Source organism: Cucumis sativus, chromosome 3, assembly GCF_000004075.3.
Source record: "Cucumis sativus cultivar 9930 chromosome 3, Cucumber_9930_V3, whole genome shotgun sequence".
NCBI classification, from domain to species: domain Eukaryota; kingdom Viridiplantae; phylum Streptophyta; class Magnoliopsida; order Cucurbitales; family Cucurbitaceae; genus Cucumis; species Cucumis sativus.
Genome location: NC_026657.2, coordinates 30,580,099 through 30,594,273, shown reverse-complemented (window position 1 = coordinate 30,594,273; position 14,175 = coordinate 30,580,099). Strand labels below are relative to the sequence as shown.

The window sequence follows — 14,175 nt, the reverse complement described above, 5'->3', positions numbered from 1 at the left end:
CGAAATGGAAGGTTAAGAAGAAGGAGAGAGAGAGAGAGAGAGACACACACACACACATCTTGATCTTGGGATCCATTGCTCTGCTCTTCACACCCACCTATGCCTTAGAGAGTCTATGATGCCTATCTCTTATTTGGGTCCCACATTCATCCTCCACGTCATCTAATTCGTCTCTATCCTCTTTTTCCCTTCACACAAATGTTTTTCTTCAACTTCCCCACACATTATTACTTCCCTAAATACTTTTCTTCAACTTACACCTCTTTTCCCATTTCCTTCTTTTTCTTAATTATTAAAAATACATCATATCTTAACCAAAATATATAACAAAATAATATCTATCATTTATATAATCTAAATATTTGTTATATTTTTTAAATATTCACACCAGTGTGCTATTTACAGGAAATTTCTTTTCTTTTCTTTTTTTTAACTTAACATACATCATTTTATGATTTTTACTTTTTAGATTTTTTCTAAAACATTTTTTGGAATTATATTTGTAAATTAGACTACGTTTATTTTCGGGGAATCATATAATTTTATTTGAAATGTTGGTCCCATTTAATTATAATTGTTATTTATTTGTATTACATGGTCGTAAAAACAATTAATTTTTATATTCATGAGTAATTATTTTGATGGTGTTTCAGAATTAGGTGAAAATAAATTGATTTTTCTCTAGAAAATTTTGAATTTTGAATTTTGAATGATTGTTTTGTTTCTTTCCTCATATATCGTTATAGAGACATTATTTACTGTTTTCATATCGAACGAATTTTGAATTGGTTACGTATTGTAATTGTTGTTGATTAACTCTGAATAGTAATGGTAAGAAGACAATGTGATGTTTGCAAACTTGAGGTTTCACTGTTGTTGGATGTAAGTATATTTAAACTAAAACGGTAGTTTAATGATATTACATCAATCATTCAAATTGTAATTGCAAAGTAAGCTATATTAATCGTAATCAAATTACATTTGCAAAATGTTAAATTGAGTATGACTAGAAATAATTCAAGTAAACGAATTTCAATTACATATTATTATAGATGAGTAAGGTGACAAGTATTTTTCTTTTAAACATTGAGAGAATAAATAAAAACAACAAAATTCATGAATGAAAGTTTAAAATGAATTGATATAGAAAGGGGTAGAAATTCGATGTTGGGGATAGTTGGAAGATTAAATGTATAAGTTTAGGATAAATAAGTAGAGAAATTGAAAGGGGATGGTGTCACACTCTCACATGCCTCAGGCAGAGAGAGAGAGAGAGAGAGAGAGAGAGAGAGAGCATACGACAGTCTCAAATTTTGTCAGAAAATTTTCAAAAAATACACAAAAATATAAATAAATAAACCATGTCAGAACCCACAGCTGCTCACGTGGGTCCTTTTTCCCTTTATTTTTTATTTTTTGATGTGTGAGAGAGAAAAAAAAAAAGAAGAAAAGAAAAGAAAAAAGCACGCCGGCACGCGAGGTATCCACGTGACTCCACGTGACTTTTCTTCACGTTCTTAATTTTTATTTTCACGCTCTCCTCCTACCCCTATTTCCCCTCCTCCACTTCTCTCTGCTGCATTCACTTCTATTCTAACACCAACTTACCTCTCACCTTCTCATTGGACCACGTTTCATCACCATTTGGACCCAACTTCAATTGGGCTTTCTTTCACTACCCCAAAGTTAACAACCCGGCAAGAATTGACCAAGTCCGAAACTGCTCTCTCTTATAACTATCTTTTGGAGTCCAATTCACGATCCAAGCTCATTATGCCCTCTTCTACACATGCTTTATTTCCTCATCGTTTCAATTCTATTTTCCATATAAACGGAATGCAAATCAATGGCTATACTTACACTCTTATCATCTTTTTGTCATGTTGATCCATCACCTATCTTTTTCATTCCCTATTTACAACATTTCTTTCTTGACTTCAAACGACCGTTAGAATGTATTGTTTTTCATACACATTCTAATTCATCAAGTTCTTGGATGATGAAACCCAATCCACCAAAGGCCAAAACGGAAAAGGAGAAGAATTGAAATCCAAATGAAATGGTATAATTGGGAAACTAATAAAAGAAGGAGGGTATAATTGGAAAAAAAGTGCAGCGACAATATCTGTTCTAAAAAGCTGACCCATACAATGGGCCGTATGGCCCACTTGGGCCGTTCAATTTGACTCACAACGGCGCCGTCCGAGACGGCATTTAAAATATATATATATATATATATATAAAAAATAGTAACAATTAATTGAATTTTAAATAACGTTAAATAAGGGTGCGTTTTGGTTGCAGATATTGGCAGTTGAAGCATATAGGGACAAAATTTATTGGTGAGATCTCTAACCTCAAACAAATCCTATAGTTCAACTAAAACGCTTCTCTATTTTATTTCTTTATCAATTCATTTATTCATTTCCCCTTTTTCTTCTTCTATTATATTTCTTAATTAATTAATTTTCAAACACTTTTTTTTTGGTTGACCAAACATTCTGTCTTTTTAAGTCAATGCCTAATTTTTGGGTTAACCATTTAATTTATTTTTTAAATACTATATTATAATAATTTGAGCACTCAACTACTAATTTTAGATAAGATTTTTTTTTATTAAGAGGAATGATATGTTGAAGCTTCAATCTTTACGAAATGAGATAATGTCATTGGCCATTAGGCTAAGCTTGGTTAGACCAATTTTATTTAATTTTTTCTTAGCCCATGAATTTCTTTCTAAGCTAATATTTATGGCTCTTAAATTGTTGTAATTAATTGTTTTTTGTAATGTTGAGGTGTACCTGCTGAAATAAATTGCATTGATTTTCTGTCAATGATTGATTGACAGTACTGTTAGATAGAAGGGAGTATGAAAAAAAAAAGGAAGTACTAATAATAAAAGTTTGAAAACTATTAAATTTGTGTCAAAAAGGTTATTTGGAATTTAAAATTTAATTTTTAGTTGGGTGTAAAACGAGTGTTTGAAATTTAAAAAACATCTAATAAGTCTTCAAATTTTAAATTTCAAATTTAATAGCTTAGATAAGCTGTTTTTTAAACTTATACGTCCCTTTACGGATTTAAAGTTAAATTTTAGCATCTAAATTTTTAATATTTTATCTTAAATCAGTTAAGTTCTCATAAATATGTTACACATAGAATTAAATAGTTATAGATTTTTAGATACAAAAACTAAAAATTTAAAGATTTATGGAAGAATTTATAAGTTTAAAAGATAGAAAATTAAAATTTCAAGAGTATCAAATGCTTTTTGACTTTTACGGATCCAAATCAATAGATTTAAATATATCATAGACTAAACTTATAATTACATTAATTTCAATAGGAAAAAAATTGAAACAAGAAAAAGAAGATGTTTTATTCATAGACCGTTGTTGTCACATTGATGCCATGTGTATATTAATTCTTTTTTTATGGCTAAATTCACCTTTTTTATTTATATAATATTGTTTTGAAGTAACAAATTTAAACTTTTAGTTTTTATGTATGAGACGAGGTAGGGTTAAAAATAGAATGCAGAAAAATAAAATGTAGGAATTGAAGGAAGGTTGGTATTAAAGATAAAGGAATTAAGTAACAGAATACAACTAGTAACAATGTAGGTATAGAATTAGATTATATTTGTCGAAGGTAAAAAATATGACTAAGTAGTATTTAGTTATAGGGAGATGATAACAATTAGAGAGATGAATTGTAATGTTATTTGTTCAAAGTATTTTTAGTATAGCAAAAAATTGAAATTGTAGTAAGTAAAGAAAAAAAAAAAAAAGCAGAAAGATTAATTTCCGAAAATGGATATAATGAAATGATGATGAGCAGATCGCATGCCATTAAAGGTGAGAATCAACAACCGTTTCCCTGCCCCCACCTGGAGATTCCTGGGGTCAGCTTTGAACCTCACTTTTTAATCCTAGCCGTTCATTTTCTTTTCTTTTCCACTTTATAATTTGGTCAAATTTTACATAATTATTTTCTTAGTACAATTTAATTGTTTTTTTTAATAGCACAGGAAACAAAATTGTTATTCGTTCCTTTTTTTTAATTGTTTGGACCTTTTTTGCATATATATAAAAAAAACAGATGTTGACTTATGTAGTTGTATTCATGTCCTCTTATTACTTATGGTTTAGTACCTATTTTAGGGGAAATTATTTTCACTTAAAAGACATCAAGTCAATCTTTTTAAGTTCACCTAAAATCAATTTTTACACTATACTTATCCACTTGTGATTATTACGGTAGTTAAGTGAACAAATCTTGTCATCTTAACATTAAAGCTATGTTTTTACTCTACTTTATGTGAATTTATTTTGACAAACTCATTGCATGCTTAATTCAAATACAACTTAAATTAGTTAAGTTTAGCTATATTATCAAATTGGTTTTTATTAAAATTAGTTGATGTGAATTAGTATTATTGTATAAATGATTTTGATGAAATTGAAAACGCACGATAGACCTTATTTGATGAAATTGAAAAAGTGTGATAAGTTTAGGTAATAATTGATTTTCTCTCTCTATTTTATTATGTTATCTGAAAATGAAAATAATGCTTGAATTGATAAGAAAGATTTTTAAAATTATAGATACTTCATCCATCACCAAAGTCCTTCTATGAATATGTTCAACTTGATGTCATTGTGTATTTCTTCTAAATCAAAGAACTATTCAAGTAAATGTACAAAATACTTAGAAACAATTTGAAAAACCAATATGGTTTGAATTAGTCATTTTTTGAATACAAACTTTTATCTCTACCTTACGTTTTTGAAAGATTGACTTTATAAACATTGAGTGTGCACATTTTGTTTAAAATTTTATTTGTTATGTATAATAATTTTAAAATTTAAGAAAAGGAAATGGAATTTGGGATTAAAATAATAGAAATTGGGTCATGGAAAGAAAAGAGTGTTAGGCCTCCACTTTCATATCGGCCTTTGACACCGACAAAAGTTTTTTATTTCTTCATTTTGTATATATGTATTCTAATTAAATTTAGTGATCCTGATGATATGTATGTATGTATCATGAATGGACAATACAACTAACTAAATTTTGAAAGATTTAGAAAATCTGATTTTAATATATGGTACAACCTATCAAACTATTTAAAAGGATATTGTCCCAAGAAACATAATCAATAATTGTAGTATATGTGGGTTTTAAAAATAATCACTAACTTAACTTTTTAGAAAGAAAAAAAAAAACCTTATAATAAAGATTCTCTATTTCTATCTAACAGAGAAACAGTAACACACGAGTCCTTTCCTAAGAAAAAGAAAATTAATTCGTCACTATTCCATTCATTGGAAGATTTGTAATTCTTTTGCAGTTTTGCTTCTTTTTTTTTTTAATTTGTAATTAAGTCAGATCTTTTTTAAAAAAAATTGGTCACTATTTAATTTTGTACTTTTAATATAAATTTTGAGTATAATTCAACAATATATACAAAAAGAAATCAAATGCACTTCAAATTAGGGATGTGGTCTAACAATAGGGGTATACAACCTACACTTTTAGAAACCAGTTTCTTTTAAAATTGGGTGCAATGTGCCAAAAAAACAGTAATTTGAAAAATTAAATATTTACAAAAATAATAATACTAACTAACATGTTCACATGTCGTCATGTTGTTAATGACATATAATTTTTTTCGTAATATTAAATGATTTGAATATGAACTTGTTAAAAATGTTTGCTACTATTGTTTGTATATAGAATTTCATTATTTTTAATTTTGACTGTTTGTTTTGTTTGTTAGTTTGGTGTGATCATGTTTTGAAGAATAATTTCAAATAATTGTTTTTCCGTTAATTTGTCTCATTGGGAGATTTAATTTTGTTATTGTTTTGTTGTTATTTTTGTCTTGGTTGGTGTTGTTTACTGCTTTGGTTGTTTTTTATTTCCTTCAGTAAGCAAACTATTTCTCTATTTCCAAAATCTGGTTTTATATTTAGTATTTATTTAAGTTTTTTCTTTTTCTTTTTTCAAATTAAGCTTATTTATTTTACCTTCCTAAAAGTAAATTTCATCTTTAACTTTAACAATATTAGTAGAAAGGGTATAAACTAAACACCCCGTTTAGAAGTTGAATAGATGTTTTTATGTTTGAATTTTTTTTAAAAAATAACATTATAATGATTATCCATTGAAACTTTAGTTAAGCTTTCAACATTTTTTGTCAGTACTTCAAAACCTTACTTAACTATAGCTAATTAAAAGTATATATATATAATACCATTTTTTGTCAGTACTTCAAAACCTTACTTAACTATAGCTAATTAAAAGTATATATATATAATTAAAGTATTTAATTTATGTTGAACAAACTTACAATATTTGAGAATAACTCAAAATAATTTTTGAACAAAAGTGTTCAAATAAATAAATATTTTTTTCAAGTCAATTCAAACACACTCTTCAATTTATTGGTTAATATATAACAAGACATATCATTTAATTTTAAAAGAGTCACTTATCTAACGTTTCATTTAATTAATTAAAAAATAACTAAAACGGGCACAATTTGATTGTGGATTAGAGAGAGAAATTATTAGTGATAACACTTTTTGACTCAATTATGAGAATTATAAAGTGGTTTAAGTCGAAAGAGAAGATACTAAACAGAATTAGGAGAGAGAGAAATATTTAAAAGAAAAAAGTTTAGAATGGCAATAAGGTGTTGTGTGTTGGAATGGATGACTTGGCTCTTAAGACTTAATTAGATTCCTTCAAACCCATACTGATCTCTAAAATTATTTATACTTTGTTTCCCTTTCCTCTTTTCTTTTGGTTGGCAGCTCATCCTTTTTTCGCCAACGACTCTTCCCTTTACACCTAAATCTTTGTTTTTAGGTGTAAAAACAAATTATTTTTTCGTCAATTCTCAAATTATTTGACCTAATATCCAATTTCTTACCAATACTCTATTGCAGGTATAAACTATCTCAACAAAAAGATTTGACTTAATTTTTAAAAATATTTATGTTTTGTTTTACTTTTTCCTTCCTTTGATTGAAACTATTGAATCGACCAAAAATGTATAGGAGATGACCTTCACTCCTTGACTCTCGTTCTTGATCTCGCTTCTCCCTGTTTTAAAAAAATTCATATTCCTTTTCATGTGCAATTATTCTTTTTATAAAAAAAATCAAATCTACAAGTTACGTTGAACATGGATGAAATATATTGTTTTGGTTGCTATTTGCCTCTTTTTTGGTTGAGAGTGGTCTTCGGATTTCCAGATCAAAAGTCTTTTTTTTTAGATGTGAAGATAACGATGGAAATGAGAGCAAGAATCGAATATTTTTTACCATAGAAAATGAGGAGGATAGGCAAAGTGAGATATTCGCACCTCACACGTGCATGTTTTGGTTATTTGGTAATTTCATGTTGCGCGATAACATACGTAGAAGATTAAAAAAAAAAAAAAAGACTAATTAAGGTTTTCAAAAGTTAGGTCAAATCTTATTTGAACTTCTAAAAATAGATCATTTTAATTGAGACGCTACACTTTTTTCTTTAAATCTTAGTGTATCTTCGTTTCTTTATATATTAATCTTTTTATGAGGTAAGCTGATAGCAACATTGAAATAGCATCTTGGTTACTCCACTTTCTTTTTCTTTATTCCATTTGGATAGTTGTTGAAAAAGAAAGAAATGCTCTAACTCATACTTTTTCTTGATGGCAAGAGTGATCAATATCGATGAACAAATCAATACCAGTATCAAAGAAAGAAAAGTAGTACGAAATGACAAATCAAATAAAATTTTATATAAATTTATATGAAATTATATAAAGTCTCATTCCCAATCTACTAATTTAAGATACTAAAATATAAATTATGATCCATAATTTTTAAAATCTTCTTAATACAATAATTGTGGAGATCGACGATCGAACTCTCGCCTCAAAAGATAAAAGATTATGTCAATGAGCTAAACTCATCTTGATACATATATTTTTTAAATTAAAGAGAATAGGAAGGAGATCAAATTATTCGCTTTTAGGATAAACAATTAATGATTTGAACTACTACATTATGCTCAAATAGATGGTAGAAAGTTTATATACCTCGTACATTCTATTACGTTTTTTTAAAACAATAATAAATGTACCCTTCGTCGACACTCAAAGGAGATTTTCCCTCTCAACAATGCTTTTCAAAAGTGCTTTTTGCTTTCGCCTCGTTATCTCTCATGCATTCTCTAAATATATATATATGGAAAACTATGATTATCGTTTACAAAATTTGTCCAATTATAATATGAATATTTTTCATAAATCTTAAATTTAGTTGTGGAATGATAGAATTTACCAAAATTAGCTTAAAAAAAAAATAAAACATGAATATGTTTTAAAATTTTGGTAAAAAATACTTACGAGTAACAATTTTTTTTAAAAAATCAACGATAAAAGACTAAATTCGAGATTTATCAAAAGTATATATATAAAAAAAAACAAAGTAACCAATTGCATTTTAATTAACCTAAAACTAATTTAAAAAGAGACATTAAAAGTAAATCAGAAGATGATTGGGTGTGTAGAGTTGTAAAGTCTTTAGTGTACAACTTTTGACACAAATAAAATGGATTCTTTTAGGATTTGTTTATTTATTTATTTATTAGACCTCTACTTTTGTAAAGTAAGTTTATTAATTTATCAATAATTTCCTTCTCTTCCCATTTTACCCTTTTAAAAATGTCTTTAAATACTCCCAATCAAATAATCTTTTGTTTAAGAAGTTTCCAAATTAATGATTCCTTTTATTAAGATTTCAATTTTTGTTTTAAAAAAACAACATTAACACATAAACCCTAATTTCTAAAAAATAAAGATGGTATCAAAATGGGGCCTATGTATTGATAACTCTCAAAATCTAAAAAATAATTCTCCATAAAAGTTAGAAAAAAAAATATATGAAGACATTATGTGACTTCCAAATTTCCAATCATTGCTTAGAGACAGAAACATGTTTATAGATCCACTAAAAAAAATGTTCATAAGTTTTCATTTGGGATTTTTTTAGAAAGATGTTCCAATTCTATTGAATTATTATGAAAAATGTTTGGAATGATAGTATTCATATATATATATAGAGAGAGAGAGAGAGGGGTTGGGTTATGCACATGTGTAGGGAGTTGGACAGCAAAGTTAGTTGAAGTTTGCTCCTTTACCAACTTGTAAAGTAACCAATCCCATTCCATTATTTATACCATTTTTATAACACTATCAATTTCTATCTTCAAATTAAATAACAAAATTTTAAAAGAGAAAAAAATATATAATGTTACTAAAAAATAATAGGTTTTAAATTCTGAAATCTAAAATTATTCATAATAATTGGAATGGGGTTTCATGTGATGTGGTGGTAAAATAATAAGGCATGCAGAGAATAGGTAAAGAGGGAGGGAGGGAAAAAAAAACTTTGCAATCAAGTGGGTTTTGGAATATTGTGGGAAAGGAATTTAAAATTTAGGAGAGAAAAAACAAATAAATTTAGAGTAAAGTTGGGATAGAGCATCACATCTCCATCAGTGGCAGTGGTTGGCAGTTGGGTCTTTTCAGCTAACACCTTTCTTATATTTTCTTCCTTTTTATTCTATTTACACATTAATCTCTTCCTTTTCTTTTCTCTTTTTTTAACCATAATAACTAAATTAGGATTTTCACTTTAATTTCCTCAAACTAATTTTGGATAAAATCTATGTTTTACTCTCACTCTTTAGTCTTTATACACATATTATTTTCTATTATGCTTTTTTTCAATTTCAATTTTACTATTAAAATATAATTGTACACTTCTTTGATTTTTTAGTTGCTTCCTTATCTCAAACTCCATCTTATAATTTATTAGAATCTTACACCTAGTTTTAATTTAAAGCAAAGTCTGTACTGTACATAAATATTTAACACTTTTTCATATGTAATTGTAAAACTATTAAAGTACACGTAAATATAGACTATATATATATTTGTAATGGAAAATGAAAACCTAGTTTAAACGGCTAGTTTTATTTATTTATTTATTTATTTTTATTAAAGAAAGGAAAAGGATGAAATGTATTAAAAAAAGAATTTCAAACTTTTTTTAGGGAAGAAAATGGTATTTAATAAAAGGAGGAGGCTGGGGGGTGGGCACTTTCAAAAGGCATTTCTATTCTATTCTTAGTTTTTATAAGCACTTAGCAATACCCATAACCCACAAGCTGAAAAGAAAAATTGAAAATACAGCACAAACCCCATCATTCCAAAAGCAAAAGCGAAAGAAGAGAGAGAAAAAGCAACAAACCCAGAAAACACAAAGGAGGAGGAGGAGGAAGAGGAAGAAGAAGAATCAGAAGAACAGAGGAATTTTTTTAAGGAAATTCAAAGAAATACGAAACAAGGGTTTTGTGGGTTAACAGGATGCAGCCTGAACAAGCTCAACAACAGCAACAATTAATGGTGCAGAACAACACAGGAAGCTTAAGCTTCAGCAGCCATTTGTCTAAGGAAGATGAAGAGATTTCCAGGTCGGCTCTTTCCACTTTCAGAGCTAAGGAAGAGGAGATCGAGAGGAAGAAGATGGAAGTAAGAGAGAAGGTTCAAGCTCAGTTAGGCCGAGTTGAAGAAGAAACCAAACGCCTTGCTTGCATCCGTGAGGTAAGGAGGGATTTCTTTTCTTTTTTTTTCACAGCATTTTAAGGGTTTTTACCTTTAAATCTTTCATGGGTTTTTCTTAGATTTTGGTTTTTGAGACACGCTTTTAACTTTTCTGCTGTGTTTTACATGAATTTGGTGGGTTTGGGGGAAAAGTTGGGTATAAAATTGTGGAAGATCTCTTCAATATGACTGTAATTTTGAGGGAAATATTTGCTAAAAAGGTCTGAGGACAAGGGGTTCTTAACCCCTTTTGCATGATTTAGTTCTATTATCTATGGGATTTGGGATTAAATTAATGTTTTATCAAGGAATTAGGAGCAGCTTTATGTCAGATTTGTAAGTTTCTTTGTATTATTTTGACTTGCATTCTTAACATATAACCTTTTCTAGACTAATGTCCCATTTTGTATGTGTATTTTCGTTACTTTAGTTACCTGAAAATGAGGCTCTGATCTGAATTTTAGCCTTTTATTTTTGTGTTGTTTTCAAACCTTTTCATGTCAAGGAACAAGAGCAGTTGAAAGAGCTTAAAAAACACCTCATTCCCTTGAGAGAGAAGAGAGATTCTCATTTGCATAGTCTATTTACTCATGAATTCAAGGAGTAGATGATTATGGTGCTAAAACATTATCTACAATGCTTTGATGTTCGTCTGTGGTTGGTTAGTTCAAAGAATCTTTTAGTTCTATGATTAGATTAGGTGGACAAGCAATTAGTAGAAGAAGAGTTTATATGGCAATGTCCAACGATTTATATCAGAAGTAGAAATATGAAGAAATAGTTACAGCAGATACTTTATTCTATGGATAAAGGATGTATTTGATAGAAGAATCGCCGTAAAGATCAACTAGTCAGATTTTTGGTTGTTTTCGAATTGGATTCTGTTTGTTGTTCTTGTTGTTTCGGATAATCAGATGAATTTTACATACACCAGGAACTTGAGGCACTGGCAGATCCAATGAGGAAGGAAGTGGCACAAGTTCGTAAAAAGATCGATGCTGTAAACAAGGAATTAAAGCCTCTGGGACATACTTGTCAAAAGAAGGTGAGATTTGGGGCAAGGAATACCTGTGTGGACAAGCATTGCCTAGCATATAAGATGATGTTGCATTCTGTGAATCTCAATTATTGTACCTTACAATATCAGATAGGACCACTGAGCTGGTTTTCGTATTGTCTGTAATAGGAAAAAGAGTACAAGGAAGCCCTTGAAGCCTTTAACGACAAGAACAAGGAAAAAGTTCAGCTCATCACGAAATTAATGGAGGTAAGTTCCCTTGAGTTCCTTTCGTTCTCCATCATCTGCACGTCAAACGTCATAAATAACCGGGTGATAGGAACCAAATTTTGCACAACTGGAGGCTATTCAATAAATTTTGAACCTTGTTGATTTGGACTCATCAGTTCAGCGATTGAAAAATCTTATCGATTTGGCCTCCATTAGTTGTAAAACTCTTGTTCTCGTCGTGTATTATCATTCGGGTTTCAATTGATGGATTGACTTGTTTTGTTTTTTTGGTGGGCAGCTGGTGAGTGAAAGTGAGAGGTTGAGGCTGAAGAAGCTGGAGGAGCTGAGTAAGAACATAGATACGATTCGGTAACTGAATTGATTGATTGATTGATTGGAGTGACGGATGACAAAGTGATAACCCTCTGTTTATTAGGCTTTTGGTGTGTGTGATGTATTTAATATAAAGAAGAAAAAGGACTTGTTTGTGTATTTATTGAAATCTGGGTGTTCTCTTGTGTTTTGGGTGTATTTTTATAATTTGTCCTTGTTTGTTTATTTTTCCTTTAGAGAAGTTACTCAAAAACATTTTAACTGATTTTAGGAAGGGAATTGCCCTATAAACAGGTTTGTAACTCATCTCCCCCTTTCTTTTTCCTTTTCTTCTCTCTTTTTCTCATCAACTTCTCAATCTCTCTCTCAAATTAGAGGAAAAATCCAATTAGTCAAAGCTTAAATATTTGTATGTAGAAACTACTAAATCACCAAAGTTTGTTGATGAATGCTTAATAATAAATCTTCATCTTAACCATTATGATTAACCTCTTTGAACAACCCAAGTTATTTTTAGGGGAAAATTTTTATTTGATGATTCGTCACAATGTGACTGGTCGATGTATCAAATTTTTGTATCTAGTAGTTGTTAGGTACATATAAGCTCTGGTTGTATGCCTCACATTCGTTTCAAACATAGGAATGTTTGATTTGTGTTGTTCTCTAGGAAAGGGTTATATGTTGCCTTAAGAAAAGAAAAACAATTTCTTATAGAACTGCTATAGTTTTTTAAAATGATCGAATTATATCGGAATCTTAGGTCATTATTAAGTTGAAATAATAACCATTGAAACTTCTTTTGTACTTGTTTCACAAATTACTGTCATTATAAGAATTATAATTATTTGTCAGGTTCTGTTTCGTGCAATAGTAAATTGTAGTTAGCTTGCGGGTTGTTTGTCTTACCAAAACAAGGCATTAGATAGGCGTTTTAAGTCTTTCTATTTTCTCTTGATGTGGAAGCCTTATTCTCTACCTTACATTTGTTACGTTATAAATAAATAAATAAATACACATAATATGTATGCATATGTATACGTAAAGAAAAAAGATTGTCCTCCCTGGTTGGGCCTATAGTTGAGCCCATTGATCTCGATCGCCTTAGTAGTTGATGCGGCCCGTGTACAAAGCAAATGGACCCAGATAAGGCCTGTACGATATAGAACTTGGAATTTAAATGGGCCGGCCCGATTCGATAAAGGCTCTAAGTATGTAACTGAAAGGGCATGAAATGGGGCTGAGTTGGGCCCAATCCTGATCAGTCTTTTGAGCTAATGCATTGTAACCCCAAAGGTACCTCAAACTTCTGTAGAATAAAATTTTGTTATTCATTTTATTACTATTGACTGAGATTACCTTCTTCCCCCCCTCTAATCTTGAAAATATTAGGTCAAATATTAATTTTTTAGGAATATGTCTGATTACATTTTTTTAAAAAAGAATTTTTGCATGGTTCCTTGTTTCCACTCCCAATTCATCGTTTATTTAATTTTACGAAGATAAGTCCCTTTCTTTTTAGGGACAAATCGAAAATATAACAATTAGCTCTCTAGTATTTGAAGATAAAACATTGTGTAAAATGATTTACAAATATTGCAATATTTAGCTCTAACTACTAGAGTGTGTTAGTATAAACCATGTCGTTAATGTAGAATTTATCACTAAAAGAAGTCTATTAGGAGGTGTTTGAATTCTAACTCTTTTTAATACTAACCAAACACTCCCTGGGTGATTTTGTCGTACTTGCATGTTGCTCTCAATTATTAGCCCTAAACCTTATTCATATACATCTAAGAGATGGGCCTTGAGTTTGTTCCATACTAATCAGATTTGGGCTTGGCCCATTTAAGTTCCTGAAATTCTATAAGACGCCATTCTTGAGATCCAGTGCAAAAGGTTCTTTCATTATCAAACCCTAACTATTATTATGAAATAATCACACACATAT

General features: G+C 29.3%; 1 protein-coding gene across 1 annotated transcript; it reads left to right on the top strand.

Annotated features, from left to right (window-relative positions):
* Window positions 1–10,155: 10,155 nt before the first annotated feature.
* On the top strand, window positions 10,156–12,536 carry LOC101210169 (GRB10-interacting GYF protein 2). The gene is made up of 4 exons (XM_004137828.3): window positions 10,156–10,666; window positions 11,601–11,711; window positions 11,853–11,933; window positions 12,193–12,536. Exons 1-4 carry the CDS (start codon window positions 10,430–10,432, stop codon window positions 12,265–12,267), a joined length of 504 nt encoding a protein of 167 aa, XP_004137876.1. The 5' UTR covers window positions 10,156–10,429; the 3' UTR covers window positions 12,268–12,536.
* Window positions 12,537–14,175: the final 1,639 nt, after the last annotated feature.